We start from the raw sequence: 23,706 nt of genomic DNA, 5'->3' as shown, positions 1-23,706 counted from the left end.
GAGGTTTGGGGCTGCCCAAGACACGAGAACGTCTCTCTTTCGGCGCAGCCCTACCCCTCTCCCTCCTCCTTCTCTCCCGCGGTGCTTGGCGAAGCCCTGCGGGATTGCCACGCTCCTCCACCACCACCACGCCGTCGTGCTGCTGCTGGACGGAGTCTTCCCCAACCTCTCCCTCTCTCCTTACTGGATCAAGGCGTGGGAGACGTCACCGGGCTGCACGTGTGTTGAACGCGGAGGCACCGTTCTTCGGTGCTTAGATCGGAATCAACCGCGATCTGAATCGCTACGAGTACGACTCCCTCATCCGCGTTCTTGCAACGCTTCCGCATCGCGATCTACAAGGGTATGTAGATGCACTCTCCTTCCCCTCGTTGCTAGATTACTCCATAGATTGATCTTGGTGATGCGTAGAAAATTTTGAATTTCTGCTACGTTCCCCAACACCTTAGAGGTTAGAGCTAAAAGAGGGTAAACTCGTTACCCTATGTTTTGCGGACCACCAACCCCAATTACCTGATCGGGGAAGAGTAGCCATAGCATGCATGCCAGCGTCACCATAGAGCTCCGTTGGGAATATGCAAACACACTCGTACCAGACCGCTACTGGAACTTCTTCAAGATGATGCACCGACGCATGCGCTTGTGATGTCATCTCAAAATGAGGCCTTCAGAACGATGCAGATGTATGCATAGAGCGCAAACAAGACCACCTTCTCGCTCCCCACATGCGTTATGTCAACCGGGAATGAAGCCCTCCAAGATGATGCAAAGGGGAGGTAAGAGAGGTTAATTCATGGACAAGAGGGAACTCCTGAGCCCCTTTGGTGGTCGCGACTCAAGAGAAAGACCCTAAGTTCTTCATCTTGATGTACAAACCAATTTATTGTTTTTTGTTACCTATAGATTCAACCCGTAGGTTCAATCATCAAAGTACTATGGTACTACCTATCAACCACCAAATAGCTCAACCAATACACACATAAGGCCAACAATAGTCATTATGCTAGATCCCTAGCGGCAATCGGTGTTGTACCAAGATTATAACCAACAATCTATAATGACACACCGAATTACTTTGCAAGCGATTTTCCTCGCCAAACTGGATACCATTACTCTTTTGATATTTGCTATATAGCTATTTCAAAAGAGGGTGTGGCTAGAAATTAGTCAGCTGAAAATTTTGTTTGAGGTGAGTCGATTTTTGGATCGTTGGATGCGAACTCAATGGCCCACAGTCTTTCTTCAACCTCTCGACGCATCTTCTTCCTTGAGCCGCCAGCCACCACCGGCCTAACCGCCGGTCCCCGCCGCCCACGGCCGGCGGCGCTCCCGCGCCACCTCGCCGCTCCGTCCTCCCCGAAACCATTCCTCATCGCCGGTCCTCCCTCTAGCCCCCCCCCCCCCCCCCCCGCATTGAGCTTTTTCTTCGGCGAATCCCCACACCACCGTCCCACCACGTCGTCCACCACCGCCCCCACCCTGAATCCTAAGATAGATAATGGGGTGATGACGGCGGTCCCTTCCTTCTCTCCGGCAAGGCCCTCCCTTCTCCTTCCTTCATTCCAAAACCGACTGGCGCCGAATTCGAATCAACTAACTAATGTGTACCTAAACCGTTCAAAAGAATACAAACTCTATGATAGCCACATGTAAGCTGTGTTATCATCATAAACAACTAATCATTGCAAGCTCTGAAAAAAATATCATGCACCATGACAGTTCACTCAGCTGATGATTGCTAATCCGGAGAATGCACCATTGGAAGATTCTAAACAAAAAGAAGAATACGCGTAGTACCATCAGAAGGAGGTTGAAACCGTTTTCCCACCCACTGCCGCTGCGACGACAGCTCGGATTCGAAATTCGACGCGAAATCACAGAAGCACCTCACGAAAGAGTCCAACGGGCCCAAGATATTTTACGACAAGCACCAGAAAGAAAAGAGGCGCTGAGCTGATCGGCCCAAGGGAAAGATATCCAAGGGACCGAGGCAACGAAGCCTAAAAACGAGCTAACCATAGTTAGTTCGCCTTACCTTTCCCGCACGATACAGACCAAACCAGGGTTCCGCGTACGCCAACGGCGAAGCCAAACCACTATCATCCTCTTCCTCGACCTCGAGCTTCCCCCCGTCCCCTCCATTCCCCTCGCACAGGATTCCCCAGATCGACGCCCGGTTCGTCCCGAACCGCACCGGAATCCCCCGCCGGATTGGCCCCGCCCATGGTGTAATCGAGGGCCCCGAGCGCGCTGGCGATGGAGGCGCAGTGGCTCGCCGAGTACCCGCACCAGGCCGCCGACAACCGGCCGCGCAAGCGCCCCCGGCTCGCCTGGGATGCCGCGCCGCAGCTCTTCCCGCCTCCCAAGGTATCGTGCACGTGGCTTCCCGCCTCGATCCGCTTCTAGGCGCGTCGTTAGGTGTTGGTTTTCAGGCTAGATCTACTCCTGGTTTCGTTAGGTTTGGGCGGGACGGCCCGATCCAGGTGCGGGGCTGGTGGCTTGGCGGTTCTGCCATGTGGTTGTTGCGGATCATCGGTGAGATTTTGCGAATTAGTGGAATAAGCTGGGAACAAGTTGCCGGTGCATAGAGAAACTTTCGATAAAAAGCGAGACGGGGGACTGTGCAACCTCTGTGCTGCTCAATTTATGGGTCTGGCAAGTAAAACCTGTTAATAATTGTCGTATAACCGTCGATTAATGAATGTCCCATCTTTTGGAAGAACTCGCGAGCGTTACTCGATGAGCTGCTCTACTGGACAGTGAATTCGAAGGACGCCAGGCGGTGTGTGGTCATTGTGCCGCGAATCACGTGGCGGGCGTTTAGCCGTTTCTCTTCTATTAAATTCTTTTATGCTCGTTATCGGTCTAGTTATTTGTCGTTACTAAGAATATCTGTTGGCTTTTGTAGGCAATCCCGATGCTATATTGTGGGCAGGAACTAATCAACGGTAATTTCACTACTGCTTTCCTGCCGCCGCCACCAATTTATTATGCTGGACCGCCGCGGAATCTTTCGCCCCCTTGGAGGCCGGATGACAAGGATGGCCACTATGTTTTCACACTTGGCGAGAACCTTACGCCAAGATGTACATTCCACAGCTCAATCTTTTATGTATTTATTTTTGCTTGAACAGGTTACTTGTTTTCTCGACACAGTTAGCTCAGCTGCTTTATTTAGGTGATGTTTCTAGTGATGAAGTGCCTGTAGTATTGAATGTTAATGTTAAATATGGGCATGAGGCTTTCATCTTTGTTATTCTGGCTTTGCATAATTATTTCCCGGTTTATCAGTCATTAACCGCTCCCAGTAAACCATGATAATGTTTCTCTGAATCTCTTAACTTGGCTTGTAACAAGTTTTCCATGTGCCATGGTCATGTCTTTTAGATGTGTGCTAACCGCTCAATGCCTTCACGCCTTCTAGCTTTACTTAATGTTATATTTCTGTTTCACTGCCTCCAGAAGAGACAGTTTGAGTTAATTATAAGCTCTCTCATTGTTTTCCTGTATGTCAATGCAGATAGGATACTCAGCAAGATGGGCGAAGGTTGGGTTGCTTCTCCTCCCTTGTCTTTGTTTGGAATGCTTAGTTTTGAAGTGAATACTACAGCGTAGTAAGACATTGTCTCCCACACTCGTAAAGTTGAGCCATTATTTACCCAGTATCTGCCTTTCTGAACGTTTTACAGGGACCTTTGGACAAGTTTTGGAATGCTGGGACTTGGAAAACCAAGAATCAGTAGCTATCAAGATTGTGCGTTCCCTGCAGAAATACCGGGAGGCTGCTATGATTGAAATTGACGTGCTTCAGAGACTTGGGAAGCATGATTTTACTGGTAGTCGGTAAGTAATTTACCTTCCTTGATTTACTTCTTAACTCTATGTTGAATTGATGGGTTTGCATGAATGGTTCTATGCCTGCAGTTGTGTGCAAATACGGAATTGGTTTGACTATCGTAATCATATATGTATAGTAAGTACATATGGATCAAGAAGATTATACTTATCTTTTATTTTATTGATGGCCTAGAGTTTAATCATGAGTTAATGACCTTTTCAGGTATTTGAGAAGCTTGGACCAAGCTTATACGACTTCCTACGGAAGAATAGCTACCGTTCATTTCCTATTGATCTTGTTCGGGAGTTTGCCAGACAAATATTAGAGTCTGTTACATGTGAGTATTTTTGATTCTGCAGTTTGCTGTATTAGACAAATTTCTGTTTTGTTGTAACCTTGCCCTAATGTGCTAAATTATTCCTTTCTGTCTCTGTATGCCAGTGTTAAGCACCTATATATTTTTTTTGTCTTTTGGTTCTAGAAATTCCCTTCCCCAGACCCCACCTTGTGTGTGAGCTTTCAGGACTGGGTACACCCTTTTTGTGCCTATACATAACAATTATATTTTTTCTTACCTCTGCAGTTATGCATGACCTGCGGCTTATTCACACAGATCTTAAGCCAGAGAACATTCTCCTTGTTTCACCTGATACAATCAGGGTTCATGATTATAAGGTACTGAACTTCTAAATTAGAACCTGGCCTACATTGGAGATTTTCCAAATGTATACTTTTTTCATTCATTCTTTGGAGGTGATCCATTGGTTACTTGATGCTCTTTACTGCATAAGTAAATTTCTTTTTCTTTCTTTCTAAACTCAGTTTTCTTTTCTCCATGAAGATTCCTATACGCCCACCCAAGGATGGATCTGTTTTCAAGAACCTTCCAAAATCGAGTGCTATCAAGCTTATCGATTTTGGAAGTACAACATTCGATCATCAAGATCACAATTATGTCGTGTCAACAAGACATTACCGTGCCCCAGAAGTTATCCTTGGTACAAAGAACATTTTTTCTCTTTCAGTTTTCCTTAAATAGACAATACACCCTTCACTTTAGTGCACTTTGTTTTATGACTACGTTGTTTATTTTTTTTGTTATATTCTATTCTGTTTGTAGGTCTTGGGTGGAATTATCCATGCGATCTTTGGAGTGTGGGATGCATTTTGGTTGAGCTCTGCTCGGTTAGTACACAATAGCTGCCATTCTGTACTTGACCTGCTTAATTTTTACATATATCTAGTGCCAGTTATTTGTGAATCTCCGGTTATTGTGAGATTTACTTTGTCCTTTTGGTTCTGCATGGAAATTCTAGGGGGAGGCTTTATTTCAAACACATGAAAATTTGGAGCATCTTGCTATGATGGAGAAGGTTCTAGGCCCCCTTCCCAAACACATGATCGCCAGAGCTGAGTATGTATACAAGAGCTTTATAAGTTTGTATGAACTGTTAAGTTAATACCAGATGATGCGCATCCGGGCATATGCTGCTGCCTCGGTTCATCTGATGAATGCTAAGTTGGATAAATGGTTACTGACATACATTGATTCATGCCATTCTGCAGTAGACGAGCTGAGAAATACTTCAGGCGTGGACTAAGGCTTGACTGGCCAGAGGGGGCAGCCTCACGAGAAAGCATGAAGGCAGTATGGAAATTGCCTCGTCTGCAGGTAATTACTGTTTGACGTTGTCACTACTCTTATCAGCATAACACATTTTTCTGTGCTTAAGGTGTGATAGATAGCTGATATTTTATCTTGAGCAATTCTAATTCTAGTCATGGAATTTATGCAGAATCTGGTCATGCAACATGTCGATCATTCTGCTGGGGATCTAATAGATCTTCTTCAGGGGCTTCTTCGGTATGATCCTGATGAGCGTCTTAAGGCACGACAAGCTCTTCAACACCCTTTCTTTACCAGATGCCACAGAAGATGTGGTTACTGAGAGTATACTGAGAATGAAATGCTCAATTCTGTATTTCTTCATTTCGATGTGTAAGAGCTACCAAAAAAATGGAAATGTTCTGCAGAAAATGAAATGTGCTAACTCACATTCTGTTCAATGATGTGAAAGGTAACTGTTGTATATAAAATGAGTTTGTTGACAGTTGATTTATTTAAACCAGGCGGTACTTTTTCAGTTGATACATGCCTTCGAAATCCATACTAATTTTTCCCAGACTACTCAGTACTAACAGGTAGCATGCAGAAATCTCAAATCTCTAACTTGAGGATAGTCACTGAGGATTAGGGGGATGCAGTGGCTGGCTTGCATGAAAGACTGTTACAAATTTGATGGCGACAAACGGTGAGCACTCTGTCCATCTGATTCAGTCTAGCTGTATGCCTCAGACAGTCTTAACAGATAGTCTTGAGTGCATCTAGGATTTCATTATTATTTCTTCTGCAGCTGTTAGACATTTTCGGTTGAAATAGCATTTTTTTTGTCATGTCGGTGTGTCAATATGCCTGGAAGAAAATCCACGAATGCCCAACTTCGATAACACTAGTTTTACTGTTATGGTTCAAACTGGTTTTTTATAGCAATGAATGTTTGTCCCAGGCTTGGCTATGATTTTCTGTGGGCTGGTTAGCATCGACCATCTTACTGAGTCAGCTGGCTGGCACCTTGAATTTGAAACTAAATCAAGCTTAAACAAAGCCTTAACATGGTATTATTTTTGGCTCCACTAGAATGGCAATCCTTGAGCCCTTTACCCAACTTAGTTGGTGCTTTAATGATATTCTCTTAAAAGGCAACTGTGTAATGCAAGTGGGCCATGTCGAGCGACCCACACTGATCCATCTTAGTTCTGTCAAAGGGATATGTGTGCACAACTTAAGCCACTTGTTAGAGAAGTGAACACCGGTTAAGTGGGTGGGTTCAGTGGGTTGTTGATCCATTTTCATTTGTTGCATCCTGCTTTGTCCTTTCTGTGTGGAAATCTGGAAAATGATTGTGGTTTGGACTAATAATGCTTTCTATGTGTCAGGCTTTTAATTAACTACTATTCTTTGGAGTGGCGTTTTGTTGATTATTTTTTCTGATTATATTTTGTTGACTTCTATTTTTGAGAGGGTGTGTTTTTATTAACTTGAAGTTGAAACTTTATTCGGAGACGCTGTTATGTCATTCTTTGAATTAAAAGCTGCACTTGAGCAGTAGACCTGATTGGATGGTGACTTTACTAACTTTAATTCTCTGGAGTAGCGCTTTGTTGGTTATTCTTTTGAGTATATTTTTGTTAACTTATATTTTTTTGAGACTGTTTTTTGTAACTTGAAGTTGAATATTTTTTTGGAGACGCTGTTACATTTTTTTGGGGGGCATTATTCGAGTTATTTATCAGAAACTAGATGCAAGTTAACTTTCTTTGTCTCGGCTATAGTGCTTAGAAAAGGAAAATGTTTCCAGTCTGACATAGGTGTCATGATTGCCGTGTGGATGAACTGTGCTTTCTAGTATTCAGTTTGGGCGAGGTAAACATTTTGATAAACAGACTCTTGGTAGAATAGTAACTGCTAACAGGTGACCTGCCTTTGCCTTTGAAGGTTTTAGAACATGGTTTTCTTTAAATTGTTGTCCAATAAGTATATGATCTGATGAACGTCTGAAGGTAGGACCACCCAATTTGTGAATTATTTGTCTGGGTATCTTTTGAGCTGGAGCCTGGTTCAGAAGGCTAGTGACAATCTTTTCTTGCAACAAAACTGATCCGCAGAGAATGTGGATGCATCATGAAAGATAAGGGTCTGCTTTGGCATCTTCTTACGCTTCATCAATTCTATCACGATACAGTACACATGGTTAGCTTGCTTACTGTCGTGCATCTGCTTCAAACCAGTTACAAGCTGGTTGCATGAGTGCACTACGTGGTTGGCATGAATGCCTGATCACGTTATACCTCAGATGAATATAATAAATATGTGCTACCTAGCCCTATCTTAAAAACAACAAGATGGATCCCAATAGCGCTATGAGGAGATGGGAAGTGGTTCATTGACCACTCTCATCATCAGTGCTCCCATATCCTGGATCATGAACTCTTCTGCTACATGGTGAAGCATTTCTTTCTCTTTGAAACAGAGGCAAATGATTTGCCTCGTCCATTACTTAAGCAGAAGAGAGTTGCTTGGTTAATTAATGAAAGCTGGGCGAAAACCATGGCAAACCGTTGAGCGGCACACATAGGATAACCCCACACAAGCCTCTCCAAAGAGGGCCTCGTCGAGACAGTGCACCGGCATCATCGTCATCACTTCTGCTTTAGAAGGTCGAAGATTGTTTGTGGCGAAGTCGGAGTCGTTTGCACAGAGTTTGGATTGACATGGTGAATTATTGATGTCAGCTGTAAAGAAATCTAGTTCGGAGAAATTATTTGTACGTGCCATTTTTCTTGATGCCTTTAAAATTACATTTCAGGGGATGCATTTTCAGTCGAAGTAGTAGTATTTTTGCTGATTTGGTACATGCCTGATTGAGGATCGTCGCTTTCTTTACAGAGGGAGTACTTAAGACTGATTTCGTACATATGAACATGCCTGATTAGCTGTCGGGTCATGGCATGTACATGAGACTTCTTGCTTGCACACAGACACTTCAGTCTCCTCACACGCCAGCAGACTCCTATTGAAGACGATTTAGCCAGAAGATAACAAGCTGTGATGGCAATGGTGAGAGTGAGATGAAGCTAATGGATCTGCCATCCATGGGATGGATACTGCTCGATCTTGGCTAGAGAGGTGGATCTAAGGATGGGCTAATTGGATATGGGTTGGGTTTGGCTTGGTTTGAACAATATCAAATCCAAACCCAAATTTAACGGCATTCTTTGCCAACCGATGAAAGAAACCACGGGTAAAATATTGTGTAAGCGTCCAAACCGAATGGGTCTATGATGTCTTCCCAACACATATACGTACGATACAAGCGAAATGCGTACCAATTCTGAGATTAACACTTTGGACATTATCAAATAAGCATAATACCGGTCTAAGTTTCTCATAAAATGACAACACGGCTTCCGCCGTGACATGGGCGATGACCCCAAATCGCGTCGCCGCCAGACAAAGCCCATGCAGTGACGGGGTCTTCTCCCCTGATTATGGCGCATGGCGACGTAGAGGTCGGTGATTGGCAGTGTGGCTAAGGCCCAGTTCTTTTGGGCGATTCTCCCAGAATCGCCCCCTCCCCAGCTTCTCTTAGATTCTGGGAGAAGCTAGGGAGGGGGGCGATTATGGGAGAATCGCCCAAAAGAACTGGCCCTAATGGCGTTACACCGACGTATATGCGCGTGGATGCTGACGTTGCGGCCCTAGGGTGAGCTTCCTGGCACAACTTCGCGAGTGGGAGGCAGCAACTTGGGTGCTGGTCCAGGTAGCGCTCTTTGGCGTCTGTGCTAGTTGGCTAGCGATTGCTTCAACCATGAGGCTGGCGTGGGTCATATAGGTGGAGCAGCTTAGCTAGATTTGGGTCACCCCGCTTGGATATGTGAATGAGGTTGTGGATTATGTGCGGTAGCGACCAGGGAGGGCTCACCGCTGCCATGAGAGGTGATGGGGTGATCCAATTGCGATGGATCCATCCTATGCAACGCAGTTTGGCCCAACAAGGGTCGGGGCTCGGTCGTTGGTGGTGTTCAGAAGCAGCGTGATATTTTTTGACTAGATAGAAATAGTAAATTTGAATTGAGTATCTTTTACTTCGGATCTGGCATGGGCTGCGACTTGCCTAGGTGCCAAAGTTGTGGCTCCGGATGTGGTTGTGTTGTGCATTGCGTTGGTCTTGTAGATGGCGAGCCACCGGTTGGTGGTGGTTGGCGGTGTTGGTGTGTCATCACCCTCGACATTGTTACTCGCGACGTGTCATGGATGGAGGATGGTGCCATGGCGGAGCTCATTTCTGGCAGTGGGTCGGGCAGCCATGCGGCTTCAGGTGTCGTGGTGGTCATCGGCCGCAGCGAGATGCATGGGTCGCATCTCTATTGCGGCTTGAGCAGATGAACGAGCATGATTCAGTGACGATGTGTTTGGTGAGCTCTAGGTGAAAGGCTAACACCGACTTCAGATCATGCCGCCGCCGCCGTTGTTCTTAGACATCGCTGCCCTCCTTGAAAGCATTGTTGTGGATCCCCTTCACCTCACTCGTCATTTGGATCTCGGGCTCTCCGACCCAAGTTTCGACCTTGGTCAGAGTGGCCATTTGTGTCGTTCCCCCTTGGGGGCGTCGCCTTGGATCCGATCTATTAAGGAGTATTAGTATTGATTAGCTCTCCTTACATATTCCTTGAGCTATGCTACACATATAAATTGGTCCCCTAACAAATAAATTGATTGAAATTTGAGAGGATCAACAACCTATCATGTTGGCACAGGTCCAAGCTTGCGTACACACCAATATAGCTTCAGCCATAGGCCCAAGTCAGCTACGATGTGCACGGCCACTAGTGCTAAAGGTTGATTCTAATGTCACCACTGTCACAGGGATATGCAATATTACCATGAGCAATTCTTTATAAAGCAGGATACATTGCACCCTCAAACTTCCACCAAGTGATGATGTCCATATCTTTATATCTCGTATTCTCTTGATAGTTTGATATTCCAAGTATAAGCCTCAAGCAAAAATTGTAGGCTGTGAGGACATACTGATCAGATATGTTCATTATATCATCTACTACTCCAGCCGGTTGTGCATCGCAGCAGTGCTAACAATCTCCCCGCAATAATAATAATAATCTCTCATATAGCCATCTTGAGAAGCCATTGAGATGTAATAACCTCTCATTTATTGATTTGATTTGACAATAACTGACCATCAAACTCGTCATCTTGTCAATAAGATTCCAGGAAATACTTTGCACGAACGAACAAATCCACGTACAAAAACACTAACGTACAGGAGCAACAGGAGCAAGAATCTTACCCCGAATGCCGGCTGTTTGGGGTGGTCGTTGCCTCCTCGCCAGTCCCCATGGGTCGCGCCCGCCTCGCTGCTATGGTCTACCTCGCTGCACCCCCGTGTTGCCGTGCTTCTGCGCGCCGTGGAGCTCTTGCACGCCGCTGTGCTCCACATCGCAGCCTTGCGCTGCCGCGCCGCAGCACGCCACGACCACGAGTGGTGACTTGCAGAAAGTCCAGAGGGAAGGGATCTACATATGCGTGGCGGGTTGGCGGCGCCGGCTCTCTTAGGTGCTGCAACGTCGAAGTCCAAAGCCACCTGCTACAGGGATGGTAAGTCCTGGGTAGTAGACAACATCTTCCTTCTTGAAGGCATTGGCTTGAAGCATGTAGGTTTTGTGCTTAGAGTCGGAGAAGCTACCGCGAGGCATGTCACAGTTGGTTTTGCTTCACATTATTTTCCAATATATTTAACAATCGATGTAGAAAGATGGGTCATATTCTGGAAACAAAAGCAATTGCTAGTTGCGAACTGGGCAACTAAGTATGCAAGTTCAGACAACAACTATAGCTCATGTCAAACTGCAGTATACAACAACTATAGCTCATGTCAAACTGCAGTATACAACAACTACAGCTCATGTCAAACTGCAGTATACAACAAGTTCCAATTTCAGAGAATCAGGGGTCGTCCCTTATAGGAAGGGACATTAATCTCTGTACGAATTGGGATCTTGCACCCACAAAAAACATTCTGACACTCCACCCCTCTGCTGTTGTAGGTTTGGAGATAAAACAGGCACATGCCTTGAGAAAACAAAACAAAACAACATCCTTCGAGCATCTATGTAAGACAATACAACATGTTGATAGCACTTTTTGTACAGACGGGGCGTTCCATCGCTCTCCTCTTGCAGATGCAGACATACAATTAGCTTCACCACAGGTACACCGCTCTTCTACGCTGCATAGAAAAGGGAACACCATCAGTTTATGTTATAACTGGTAAGTAATACCTTGCACATACATTATAGTGAAAGAGCACACTTGCTGATAAACTAATGGACATGAGTACAAGGATAAGCAATCTCACGATGAATAACTAATTCAGAAAAAAATTCTATTTCATTTTATTTTATTTTTGAAGAGCAATCTGAGTTACAATGCAAGTAGACACACAGCCTCACGATGAATAACTAATTCAGAAAAAAAAATTCTGTTTTATTTTTGAAGGAGGGGGGGGGGGGGGGGGGGGGGGGAAGGCCCTCCCGCCTGAATATTTTCCATTTTCTATTGATTTTTCTCCATTACAGAGGCTATCTCAATTCAGGATTTCTATTTTCAATACCTTGCAAATAATTTTACTTATTTTATTTAAGAATTCATAAATTCAGAACTTGATGGAACACCTGCTTGTGCACAAATGAGATAAAAGGATAATTACCACAAACAAATATGGAAATTGCAAACATTCTGATCTCAGAAGCTTCCACTTACCAGAGATCTATAAGTTCTATCACCACTGCGACGGGAGAATACTCACAAACATCTCTTTCAGATCTTCATCTTCAGTCATCTGTTCCAAAATCCTGTCATTGGAAATAAATTCTGATGACCGGCTGCACTCTGTAGGCTGTGGCTCACTTGAAAACAGCAATTTGGACATTTGGTCCTTCTTAGCTTGTGTGTCATATTTGGCCTTCTCTTGTGTTCCTTCTGCGATTAGATTGTATGTATGGACAATCTTTTGTTGACCAATACGATATGCCCGTCCAATCGCCTGCCTTCCAACAGAAGGGTTCCACACAACATCGAGGAGCACCACACGCGATGCTCCAACGAGGGTGATACCTTCTCCACACGCCTTGGTCGATGCAAGCATCACCTTGGCCTCGCTCTCCACATCATTGAAGGCCACCATCAAGGCTTTGCGGGTTTTAGGGGAGACATTTCCACTCATATACATGATCTCTTTGCCTTTAGTCCAGTTGAACTCTTTTCTCAGCTGTTGCATGATCAAGTCCAGTGGTTCAAGGAACTGGCTAAACACAAGCACTCGCTCTTTTAAAGCTTGACATAGACGCACAACCTCGTACACAAACCTCGTCTTAACTCCTTCACTTGGCTTCAACCGTAACCTCTCCAATGGAAGCTCGTCCACAACAGATGTTACTTCTTTTGGCAACTTTTTCATGCCAGCAACGAGGGACGGATGTACAGACGCAAGAGATATCTTGTATTCCCACTCCAAAGTGCCGCCATGTGTCTTTTCTTTTTGAGGACGTTTGCCACGTGTCTTATGTTTCTCCATCATTGCGATGATCCTCTTCTGGCTGGGAAGAGGATTCAGAATCACAACAGATTCTCTTAGTCCTTTAAGGGATTTATGAAGAATGTCGCCATTATGGATGTGCACAAAAGGGTCCAATCTTTTCCTGATCTCATCTACCATCACATCTGTCACGTTGTGTAGTTTCGAAGAAGGAAAGAAATCCATGGCTTCAAAGTTTGCAGGAAGTAACAGGCTAAAGACGCTTCGAAGCTCTTCAAAGTTATTTTGAAATGGAGTCCCTGATAGGATTATTCGTCTTTTTGTCCGAACTTCAGCAAGAGCCTTAAAAATATTGCTCTCCTTGTTCCTTGGCGTGTGTCCTTCATCAAGGATCAGCAAGTCAGGCCTTTGAAGAAGCATCTGCCTCAGCTTGTCATCATCATTGCCTTCTCCTTTGGTGAGCTTCTGGAACAGGCTGTAGCTGAGTCCAATGATGCTACTCCCCTCAGCCCACGATCGCAATTTCAGCGCGCGCATATAATTCTTGTCAATGCTGCTAATGGACAGCCTCCGGGCCAATTCCTTATCATTCGAGGCCAGTTTTTCGACGGTTTTATCTCCATGCCAGTGGATATCTCTGGAATTCAGTATGTGGAAAGGTATCTTCACATTCCATTTCCTGAACTCAGTTTCCCATGTGTCAAGCATCCCCTTGGGGGCAATGATCACCGGAAAACACTGCGGGAAAAGCTCGAGGTAAGATTGAACAAATGTGATTGCTAATCTGGTCTTCCCCGTCCCTGGGGCGTGAGAGATCACACAGCCACTTAGAGTATCAGTTTTCACAAACTTCTTCACCTCTTCAATGTCAATACCTCCGGCCAGTTTCTTCCACATGAATTCAAAGGCTTCCTGCTGGTGTGGGAACATGTCTTCTCGGACACCAGGAATGAGATTCCATACAGGGCCACTTTTATGACTGCCAGTGATGTACTCTCCTTCATACCCCATTGTTGTTAGGATGCCATTAAAAATAATATTATCCATGTTCAGCTCGCGAGCCGTTGGTTCCCTTTCCGCTGAATAATTCCCCTAAATCGAGTGAAAAAATATAGGAATCATATGAGTCGATTACATATTTAATTTGAAAAAAAATGTTGGATAGCGCAGTGCCTTACCATAGGGGCCATTACATATTTAATTTCAAGAACAAATCTGCAGTGCTTGCACCAAGTTCCAATTTGGTCATCGGTAAATAAATCATGCTTCCCTTGACTGCATAAAGTTTTTTGGTCTGATGGAATATCTTGCCCCTGGCTCTCTTCAACCTGAAATGCAAGATGTAAGGATTGTTTATATCTGAACAGTTTTTTTTTTCGAAAAGGGGGATTCCCCGGCCTCTGCTTATATCTCAACAGTTAACTGGAGATGATCACAAATACAAAATTTACACGATTACAGAACTTAGCATTTGTGAAAGATGTAACATGTTTGCATTTGATTTGTGAAATGAAATAGAAGGCTTTTGTTTAAGCTTACGGGTGAAAGCTCACCCACCTGCGTTTGATCCGCAGGGGACACTCATTTCTATCTAACTAACGGACTGTTAAATTAGGGACTCCCCCCCCCCCCCCCCCCCCCCCCCCCCTTAGCCAACATTTTAAATTGAAGGCCTTTGTGCTTCAAGAAAAGTAACTTTGGTGGTATTTCATATGACTCACTAGCTTCTATCTATAAGGACATTGGCATGCTAGAGCGTACTCTCGAGAAAAAGAAAACTTTTCCCGGGCACGCAGAAATGAAATTTCCAGGATTGATAGCGAGGACTATTCTACAGCAAACAATAGTACTTCAAAGCAAATGTAGTAGTATAACGAGAAGGACTAGCAGAGAGTTAAGTACCTCCTGGGAGCTGTGAGCATTGGCATTGTTGGCTTGAGAGGCAAGATCCATGTCTTCCCACTGTTGATCCTCAAACTCGTCATGCTCTGATTTCACTTCAGCTTCCTCCCCGAACTTGAACACCAGAGGCATCGTGTCGCCGCCGCCCTGCTGTGCATCGGCAGGAGCAGAGCCGTTCCGGTAGCTCGGTATCCCGTCGAATAAGGAGGAGAGCAGATCATTGCAAGGGTTGTCCTCCTCCTCCGTATGCTTCCCCTTGCGATGAGACAGGGAGCTTTTCTTGAAGAAAATGTCATCCTGCAGACCGCGCCCCTCTGCTGTGCTTGCAGCGTGATTCTTGGCGCGTCGTGGGTTGGAAGAAGAGCCAGCGTGGGCTTTGCCACGTTCCTTGGCAGCAGACTGCTGCCGGTTTGACGCTCCGGTCTTCGGCCGGCTTGAGCTCGGCCCCTTCCTGGCGTTCCTCGGGAACGTTCTGTCGTCGTCAGGTTCAGCGTCAGGGTCGTTGCCGTGGTCGTCCTCTTCCTCTGAGCGCCCGCCTTGGGCGATCTGCTCCCGGCACCGTCTCTTCTTCTTCCTCCTCTTCGCCGGCCTTCTGTCTTCGCCGGAGCTGTCGTCCTCGGCCGCCCAGCTGGTTGGCTGAGGCGGTTGCACGGCTTCCTCTGGCTCGGAGCCGGAGGAAGATGTGTCGAGCAGGACCGGCCTGCTTACAGTACCACGTTTCAGCAGTTTCTTGTTGGAGCAGCTCAGGTGCGACCGTGTCCGCTCACTGATGAGACCCCGGCCGGGAGGGGGGGCGGTGGTGTCGGGCTCCTCGACGATCCACAACCCCTCGAATCTCCTCTTTCTGATTCTTGGCAAACCCTCGACGGCTGGTCTGGCCCTCCCACCGGCCTCGCCGTTGCTGCTTGGCGCGACACGCTGGTCCTGCCCTGCCTCGCCGTTGCTGCCAGGCGCGACACGCCGGTCCTGCCCTGCCTCGCCGTTGCGGCTAGGCGCGACACGCCGGTCCTGCTCTGCCTCGTCAGATTCTTCTTCTTCTTCCTCCTCCGCCTCCTCCTCCTCCTCTGTCTCTGTCTCCGTAGTGTCGTCAGACTCCTCTTCGTCAGCATTGGCATCAGAACTGTCGTCATGAGTGCTGTTTCCGTCGTCCTCCCCACCGACCTCCTCCTCTACGGATTTGCATCTGCCGTGGCTATTACCATTGTCATCCTCCTTGTTCTTCCCCTTCATCACATCCACATCCTCCTTCTTCCTCCTCATCACATCATCACCCCCCTTGTTCTTCCTCTCCATTACATCTTCATCCTCATCCTCGCTATCATCACCCTCCTCCTCCTCCCTATCGTCACTTTCAACATCCTTGTTCGTCCCTTTCATCACATCCTCCTCCTCATACTCCTCATCCTCTTCCTCACTATCGCCACTTCCGTCATCCGTGTTCGTCCCCTTGATCCCATCCTCCTCCTCGTCATCTCGGGATCCCTCATCATTGTCATCTGAACTGCTCGTCTCTTCACCTTCACCGTCATCCCCGCTGTCATCAGTTACCACAGTTCTACTTCTTCGGTGGCCGTCGCGTGAACGATTACGAGATGCAACAACCGCGCCGGCCTGCCTCGGCGGCGCAGCACCATGCCGGCCCCTATGGCCGAATCTCCCATCGTCATCTGAGCTGGTGTCTTCCATCTCCTCACCATCACCTTCGTCCACGCTATCTTCGGGAACCACTGGTGCAGCATACTTCGCAGCCACTTTTCCTCGGTTGCCGCTCCGCGAACGAGGGCTTGACGCAACAACTGCGCCGGCGCCGAGCTGCCTCGCCGGCGCAGCATCACGCCGACCCCTGTCGCCGCCCCCTTGGCCGGATCTCCCGAGCCGTCCATCGCCGCTGGAATGATGAGACCGAGGACGACGGACGGCCTCGAGTCTCTTGTGCTTCCTCGACGACTTGTGGGAGGTTCGCGGTTCGTCGACAGGCCTCGTCGCGAGAGCGCGAGCCCCCGCCCCGTGCGCCTTGGCACCGCTCGACGACTCTCGTCTCTGCTTCTTCGCCTTCCTGGAGCCACCGGGCGAGGAGGGCGCCGCCCTCTTGCGACCTCTCGCGCGTGAATCCTCCGAATCGCTGCTCGGACAGTAGAGATATGTGGCTCCACTATCGGAGACAGGATCCGCCCCCCGGCCATGATGGCGTGCGGCTACCTTGTTCGAGCTCCGGCCGCGCATGTCGTCGTCGTCGCTGTCGCTGTCGAGCTGGATGGACGGAGGATTCGCGGCGCCGGAGCGGACCACGGACGGAGAGGACGCCGTGGCCGGGTTTCGTCGCGGTGGCGGCGATCCCGCCGCCGCGCGACCACCGACCAACGGACCCTCCCGACCGCGTCCGCGATTGCCGGGGCGGTCTCCCTTAGCGCGTCCTCCGCCTTCACCGCGTTCCGAGCGGCCGGAGCGTCCACTCTTAGCGCGGCTTCCGCCTTCACCGCGTACCGGACCGGCGGAACGACCCCCCGTAGCGGGGCTTCCGCCATGACGGCCGCTGCGACCTCCGTCATCGTCGTCGTCGCCGTCGATGTCGATGAGCGGGACGGTCTTGCGTATCGGGAGCTCGACGACCGGCGGCGGCTTGGGCATCGCGGTGGGCGGCGGTGGGAGGCCAAGGGGCGAGGCGAGGCAAGGCGGAGGCGGGGTTTGGAGCGGGGTTCTGCGTTCGTCGCTGGGTTGGTCACGGCTCACGAGGGGCGGGACGCGCGTAGATTTTAGGAAATCTTTTGCCCTCTACGATTGGGAGGCAGGAACGGATGCTGGGCTTTTAATGACGGCCCGTCTGTCATTGGCGCTCAAGCGAACTGGCGAAAGATCACCGGATTAATGCGGGAGAACGAGGCGTCGGGGCGTACGCGTTCGGTCACCCACTGCCTATGAGCTGTGGGTCCCGACATTCCTCCGATTGCTTTGGCCCAGCTTTCAGTGTGCCAAATATTTTTGCGGGTGGAAAGGTCAGTGTGGATAGGCTAAGCGTATCGTATCTTTAGTAGGGAAGAACAAGTTTTAGAAGATTGTCAAGCTCATTGGTAGCAAATTAAGACACCACCCCGCAATATCTTAGGCTACTCCCATGCAAATAAAATAAAATAAAATAAAATCTTAGGCTACTCTCTCGCGTTCGCAGTATTTCTCATGCATACACATCGAATGAGAATGTGGTCTGCAGTGTCCTGATTTTGCACACAAAGATTGCATGACACCGTGTTGTCATGCAGTCCAGGCCTAACTCACCCGTCTATCATTCAAGTACGGTATTGCATAGTCAGCCAGACGGGAATTTTGGAGGTTAGAGGCACCTTGGTCTTCCACAGCCATGGGGCGACGAAGAGAGTCGAGCCTTCCAATAGTAGACCATAGGTGGAGCTTGCTAGATATGTCCCATATTTACTCCAGCGCCAAGAGAACTTATCGGCCTATTGCGTGTTGTACTCCACCGCAACAACATCCCATAGCTTGATGTGTTGTGTCAGTGCTTGAGTGGTAACTGGTAAGAGCACCTCAGATGTCTCGAACCCAAGCATAGTTTAGCAGTCCCTTGGACACGATTCGGTTGTTAGCAGCTTTAGCATTCACCTTGACCCACACGAGCGGTGCGATCTCACACGCCATTCACCCATTGATCCATCGTCTTTCCAAAACAGAGCCCTCCTGCCATTGCCAACTTGACTTGAGCAAGACTATAGAATATTGCATTGACTTTTTGGGCCTGAGATGAGACCAAGGCCTTGCTAAGGCTTAGATGGGTCCATGGGGTGAGCAATCCACGTGCTCGAGTGACGTGTTGTGGCGAACTGGCGGAAGCTCACTGGATCAACCGCGGGAGAACGAAGCGTCGAGGCATATTTCACCGAGCTATTCCCTATGACTTGTGGATCTCTGAATGTTTGAACCCGGTGGTTAGTGTCAAATTTCTTGTGCGGGTGCAGTGGTCGGTGTTGAAAGGCACGGTGAGGGTTCATCCTACTGGATTTTTGGGGTGCCTATGAAAAGATCAAACAACCAGAGTTGGAACCTATACATTACAGTTTACTACTCCGTCTTGCTTGCGTAAAAAGCCTTAAATACATACTTGTCATTGTAGAGTCGCAACAACACAACTTGTCAAGCGCTGGTCAGCTCGTTCTCTTGCAAAGGTTCATGCTGGAGAATAAACCAATGCAATTAAAGACCATGATTCCTAACCAGAGTCTTTTCCTAAAGATTTTTCTCTATGTTCAATTTCTTCGATCCATCGGGAAAAAACATGATGTTATGCATTGCCTACATAACAGATGAATAAAACACAGTGTGATCTGCTAAGGTAGATGTACATGGTTGCTTCCATGGGATTCGGTATTGTGTTGAATATGAATTCAAATTGAACGATAAAGGAACAACACACGATGTTGAGTTGTGTGTGAGTCTTAAACAATAATAAATGAACGAAACATAATGTGATTTGCTAAGCTATGTATGCGTACCTGGTTGCTTCACGAAACCCGATGATATAGTCAAAACGATAAGCAATGGGCGAGTGTTTTTTTAGCACCTAGCGCTTTGAGTAGTGCCTCCCCAACATACCTAATGAGGACAAATGATAGATACAAGGAAAGACAAGTAAAGTGTTAACATGGCCCATTCTGGCCCAATGGATGCTACCATGTTAAAGATTTAGGATTACCTCTGCCTCCTCGATCCCATCCGCCATCCGCCATCCGCATTGAGTAGCAACACATAGTGGCGCAAGTAAATAAGCATCAACTATACTGGTGGTGTGGTGACGATGACCAGTTGACGACGGAGATGCTGCAACGACCTTCACCACCATTACCTGTCATCCCTCATCATGTAGAGCAAGGTTGAGTATTGACTGGAGTCATCGATTTTAGGAGGTGCTCGTTTTCTCGACAGAGGTTGTCTGCCTAGACATCCAAAGCATCGATGTTGTGTGTTTGGCTGGTGGCCAATGAGCCTTACATGGCCTTTCAAAATCTTGGAGATGTTTCACCAACTAGAGGTAAAATGTTTCACACATCAAAATAATAGGAGGAAGAGACAACTACAGGAGGGGTAAGAAAAATGAGGGTGGCAGCGACGCTAGGGGGTAAGGAAAATGATAGATTTGCGTCAGGGGGAAGGGGATATATAAGGAAATATAGCGCGACGGGGAGGGGGAGGAGGAAAAAGGCTAGGGCGGCAGCGGGTCGTGGCGTTGGCGACGACGGGGAGGGGGAAGCTGGGGTGGCAGCGAGGTGGGGGAGGTATATACGCCAAAAAAGGCTTTCGCCCCGCTTTATATATAAAGCAATGATCAACACCAGAAGGCTCCAAGGCGGCGCCTTCAGGAAGGTTACGACACCAGAAGGCCGTCACTATCCGACCCGAGAGTCAGAGTTTCCCCTGGAGCAACACGATGGCGATGAGAGCCGCGACGACGCCTTCAAGAAGGAGACGAGCGTCGTCGCCGGTCCATCCGAGGATAGATCAGGTTTTCACCCCGGCCAACACTCACCGCCACCGAACGCCACACCCCGGTGACCACGTCGCCCACACGGCCATGGCCATCAGGCATCACCAAGCTGCGGGCTCTGCCCATGAGCACCGTGGTACCACCACTAGGGCCGCCGCCCCGGCATCCAAGACCTTGACACCACCTCACCCGAGACTTGCTGCTACCCCAACCAAAGATACGAGCGGAAAGGACCCGCCCTTCGCATCCCTGGGCACCCCTAGTGCCGTGACCCAATAGGCCGGCCAAAACTGGCCTCCATCGACTCGTCCTGCTACATCGGGAGCGAGACAAGGTCGTCCTGCTGCCAGGCGCGAGACGAGCTCGCTCCTACAGCACCGGGCGCGAGACGGGCGATGGACCGCAGCTAGGATCGGGCCGACCCTTTGATGGAGGTAGCGCCCAGACGGGGGAAGGGGTCGAAGGCCGACACAGACCACCTAAAAACGGGCGAACGCCGGAAAAACCAGCCGCCGCCGCAGCCGATCTGCCACCACCACACCAGCGCCTCCACCCCCTGGCCAGATTCGTCTGGAGCCCCGCCATCCCGTACCGGAGTAGCGGAGACACTAGCCGCATCACCACCACCTCATCAGGGCCGCCAGCCACCCCTGCCAACGCCAACCTTCACCATCCACCGGATCTGGGCAGGGAATCCCAGATTCGTCGCCCTCGCCAACCACCACCATCTAGAAACAGGGCAGGGGGCCAGATCCGCCACCAGCTCGCGCCTGGGCACTTGAGTCCCGAGCCCCAGAACAGGGGAGGAGGCGGCGCTGGTGACCGCAGGACGCCGGGAGGAGGGAGGTGCCCCGCGGAGCCCACCAACTGTGTGCGGGAGAGAGCCGCCCCGTTGCCGCCAACGCCACACGGTCTTTGGCCGAAGACGCCCCCGACGGCGGCGAGGGAGGGGGTTGAGGCGAGGGGGGCGTGGAGGAGGCGCTAGGGTTTCCTCCCGGGGCCCACGCGGGAGCTCCTCGGGAAGGGAGGGAGGAGGAGTCCCACCAACTCTGTGGGGAGGTATATAAGGAAAGGTAGGGTGCCGGCGTCGGGAAGGGAGAGGCATATAAGGAAGACATGGTGACGGCGGTGGGAAAGAAAAAGGCTTGGGTGGCAATGGGGGCAGGGGGAGGTATATAAGGAAAGATAGGATGGCGGCGGCTGGGGGGGCTAGGGTGGTAGCAGGGGATGTGGGAGAAGGAAAGATAGGGTGGCATCGGCGAGGAAGGGGGAAAAAGGCTACGACGACACCGGGGGATGGGAGGCATATAAGGAAAGACACAATGGTGGGGATAAGAAAACGGCTGGGACAATAGCGCGCGGGGGGGGGGGGGGTGCAGGTATATAAAGAAAAGATAAGGTGGCGACAGGGGAGGGGCTAGGGCGCCAACAGGGGTGGGGGTGGGGCGGCAGTGGGCAGAGTAAGGAAAATGAGAGTGGGACGATGACGCAGAGGCGGCCGGGCGGGGGAGGGGGGGAAGGGGGCTAGGGCGACAGCAGGGGTGGGGCGGCAGGGGGTAGAGTAAGGAAAATGAGAATGGGACGACGACGCGGCGGCGGCCGGGTGTGGGGGGGGGGGAAGGGAGTTGAGGGTGTAATTACGAAAAAAACGGATATTAGGGTAGGGTTTGTTACCGATACAAATCATGATGCAATAATATCTAAATATACCTTTTGTTTAGCTCCCAGTTTCCATAATTATCCATTGACCATGTACATGTTATTTCACTTACGTGCAAGTTGCTATTTTACATATTTGTTGAAGGTTATTACTTTTTGAGCCAAAATATCAAGTGGTATGCTCATATTCCATACATGGTACTCTAAAGCGAAATTATTCATTGGCTCACCACATGATATTTTTGTCTATGTAGGATAGTCCATAAGAAGAGAAGAACACCACAGAGTGTTTATTTGTGGACTTCCGTGAGAGTTAATCTTATGGGTTTCAAAAAGAAAGTTTATGAGCTAATGCAAAGAGTCATCTTGATTTTTTTTCCGCGAATACTTGGAGGCTTTTTAATATATTCCATATTTTGTTCATATTTATCTTGGATACTTGGACGCTTTTTAACGTACATGATTAAGTTTGGATACTGACATTAAACCACAAAGGATATTATTACGAGCGTTTATCTCGGATACTTGGAGGATTTTTAACCCATGGAGTGCTTTGTTCATGCACTTCTTTTGAAAATCCAAGTATCCGAGATAAGTGCATGTAAATGTCCATATTTATCTTATATACATAGAAGAAATTAATATCTTCCATATAATATTCCATAATATATATATTTCATTAGTGTACCCATTAATAGTAGGAAAATTAAATACCACATGAAACATGTGGTAAGCAATCCAAACAATTCAAAAAAAAAATAGTAGGAAAATTAGATAGAGGGGTTGGAAGCATATCTTCCATATAATATTCCTAAAAATATTTTTTTTCATTAGTGTACTCATTTAGAGCAGGAAATTAAATAGAGGGGTTGGAAGCATATCTTTCATATAGTATTCCAAAAATATATTTCTTATTAGAGTATGAAACTAAATAGTGGGGTTGGGAGCAATTTTATATCTTCCATATAATATTCCATAAAATATATTTTTCGTTAGCATACTCATTTAGTCTAGGAAAGTAAATAGAGGGGTTGGAAGCGTATCTTCCTTATAATATTCCAATATTTTTTATTAGTGTACTCATTTAGAGTAGGAAATTAAGGGTTGGGAGCAATTTAATATATTCCATATAATATTCTAAAAAATATATTTTCCATTAGCGTACTCATTTAGAGTAGGAAATTAAATAGAGGGGTTGGATGCATATCTTCCATATAATATTCCAAAAAATATTTTTTCATTAGTGTACTCATTTAGAGCAGGAAATTAAAAGAGGGGTTGGAAACATATTTTCTATATAATATTCTAAAATATACATTTTCCATTAGCGTAGTCATTTAGAGTAGGAAATTAAATAAAGGGTTGGATGCATGTCTTCCATATAATATTCCAAAAAATATACTCCCTCCGTTCCTTTATATTAGGTGTATTTCTTTTTAACAAAATTCGAAATGTAAGGTGCATTTCTTATAATTTCTCATATTTCACTTGTATCTTTCTCCTGATTGTATGTATCTCTCTTTGTAGAAAAAGAAGGAAAGTATCTCTTCATCGATTGCATGTATCTCTTACTTTACTAGACTAAATGATTTACTTGCCATTAACCAATAAATTTGCCAAGAGTAATTTCGTCCTAACAT

At 47.6% G+C, this 23,706-nt stretch overlaps 1 protein-coding gene, 1 long non-coding RNA gene and 1 pseudogene across 2 annotated transcripts; 2 read left to right on the top strand and 1 right to left on the bottom strand.

Moving 5' to 3' along the window:
• Nucleotides 1-1,950: 1,950 nt before the first annotated feature.
• LOC109769915 (serine/threonine-protein kinase AFC1) lies at nucleotides 1,951-5,989 on the top strand. Its single transcript, XM_020328617.4, has 12 exons — nucleotides 1,951-2,367; nucleotides 2,909-3,086; nucleotides 3,521-3,547; nucleotides 3,690-3,843; nucleotides 3,925-3,973; nucleotides 4,061-4,175; nucleotides 4,422-4,513; nucleotides 4,680-4,836; nucleotides 4,959-5,023; nucleotides 5,155-5,252; nucleotides 5,405-5,510; nucleotides 5,635-5,989. The coding sequence occupies exons 1-12, from the start codon at nucleotides 2,257-2,259 to the stop codon at nucleotides 5,785-5,787; spliced, it is 1,305 nt and encodes a 434-aa protein (XP_020184206.1). The 5' UTR covers nucleotides 1,951-2,256; the 3' UTR covers nucleotides 5,788-5,989.
• Nucleotides 5,990-7,821: 1,832 nt separating this feature from the next.
• Nucleotides 7,822-8,800, top strand: LOC141025645 (uncharacterized). The gene is made up of 2 exons (XR_012187854.1): nucleotides 7,822-8,223; nucleotides 8,346-8,800. It is a non-coding gene; the product is annotated as an uncharacterized lncRNA (long non-coding RNA).
• Nucleotides 8,801-11,242: 2,442 nt separating this feature from the next.
• On the bottom strand, nucleotides 11,243-21,742 carry LOC109769933 (uncharacterized; annotated as a pseudogene).
• Nucleotides 21,743-23,706: the final 1,964 nt, after the last annotated feature.

This window comes from Aegilops tauschii, chromosome 6 (assembly GCF_002575655.3).
Source record: "Aegilops tauschii subsp. strangulata cultivar AL8/78 chromosome 6, Aet v6.0, whole genome shotgun sequence".
In the NCBI taxonomy this organism is placed as follows: Eukaryota; Viridiplantae; Streptophyta; class Magnoliopsida; order Poales; family Poaceae; genus Aegilops; species Aegilops tauschii.
The sequence above is the reverse complement of the archived record's forward strand: the minus strand, read 5'-3'. Positions and strand labels throughout refer to the sequence as shown.

What these genes read in the sequence shown, in the direction of transcription:
- LOC109769915 (XM_020328617.4), top strand. Translation starts at nt 2,257, where the DNA reads ATGGAGGCGCAGTGGCTCGCCGAGTACCCGCACCAGGCCGCCGACAAC. An exon ending in AGCTCTTCCCGCCTCCCAAG is followed by an intron (nt 2,368 to 2,908) that starts GTATCGTGCACG and finishes TGGCTTTTGTAG; the next exon opens with GCAATCCCGATGCTATATTG. An exon ending in TCAGGGTTCATGATTATAAG is followed by an intron (nt 4,514 to 4,679) that starts GTACTGAACTTC and finishes TTCTCCATGAAG; the next exon opens with ATTCCTATACGCCCACCCAA.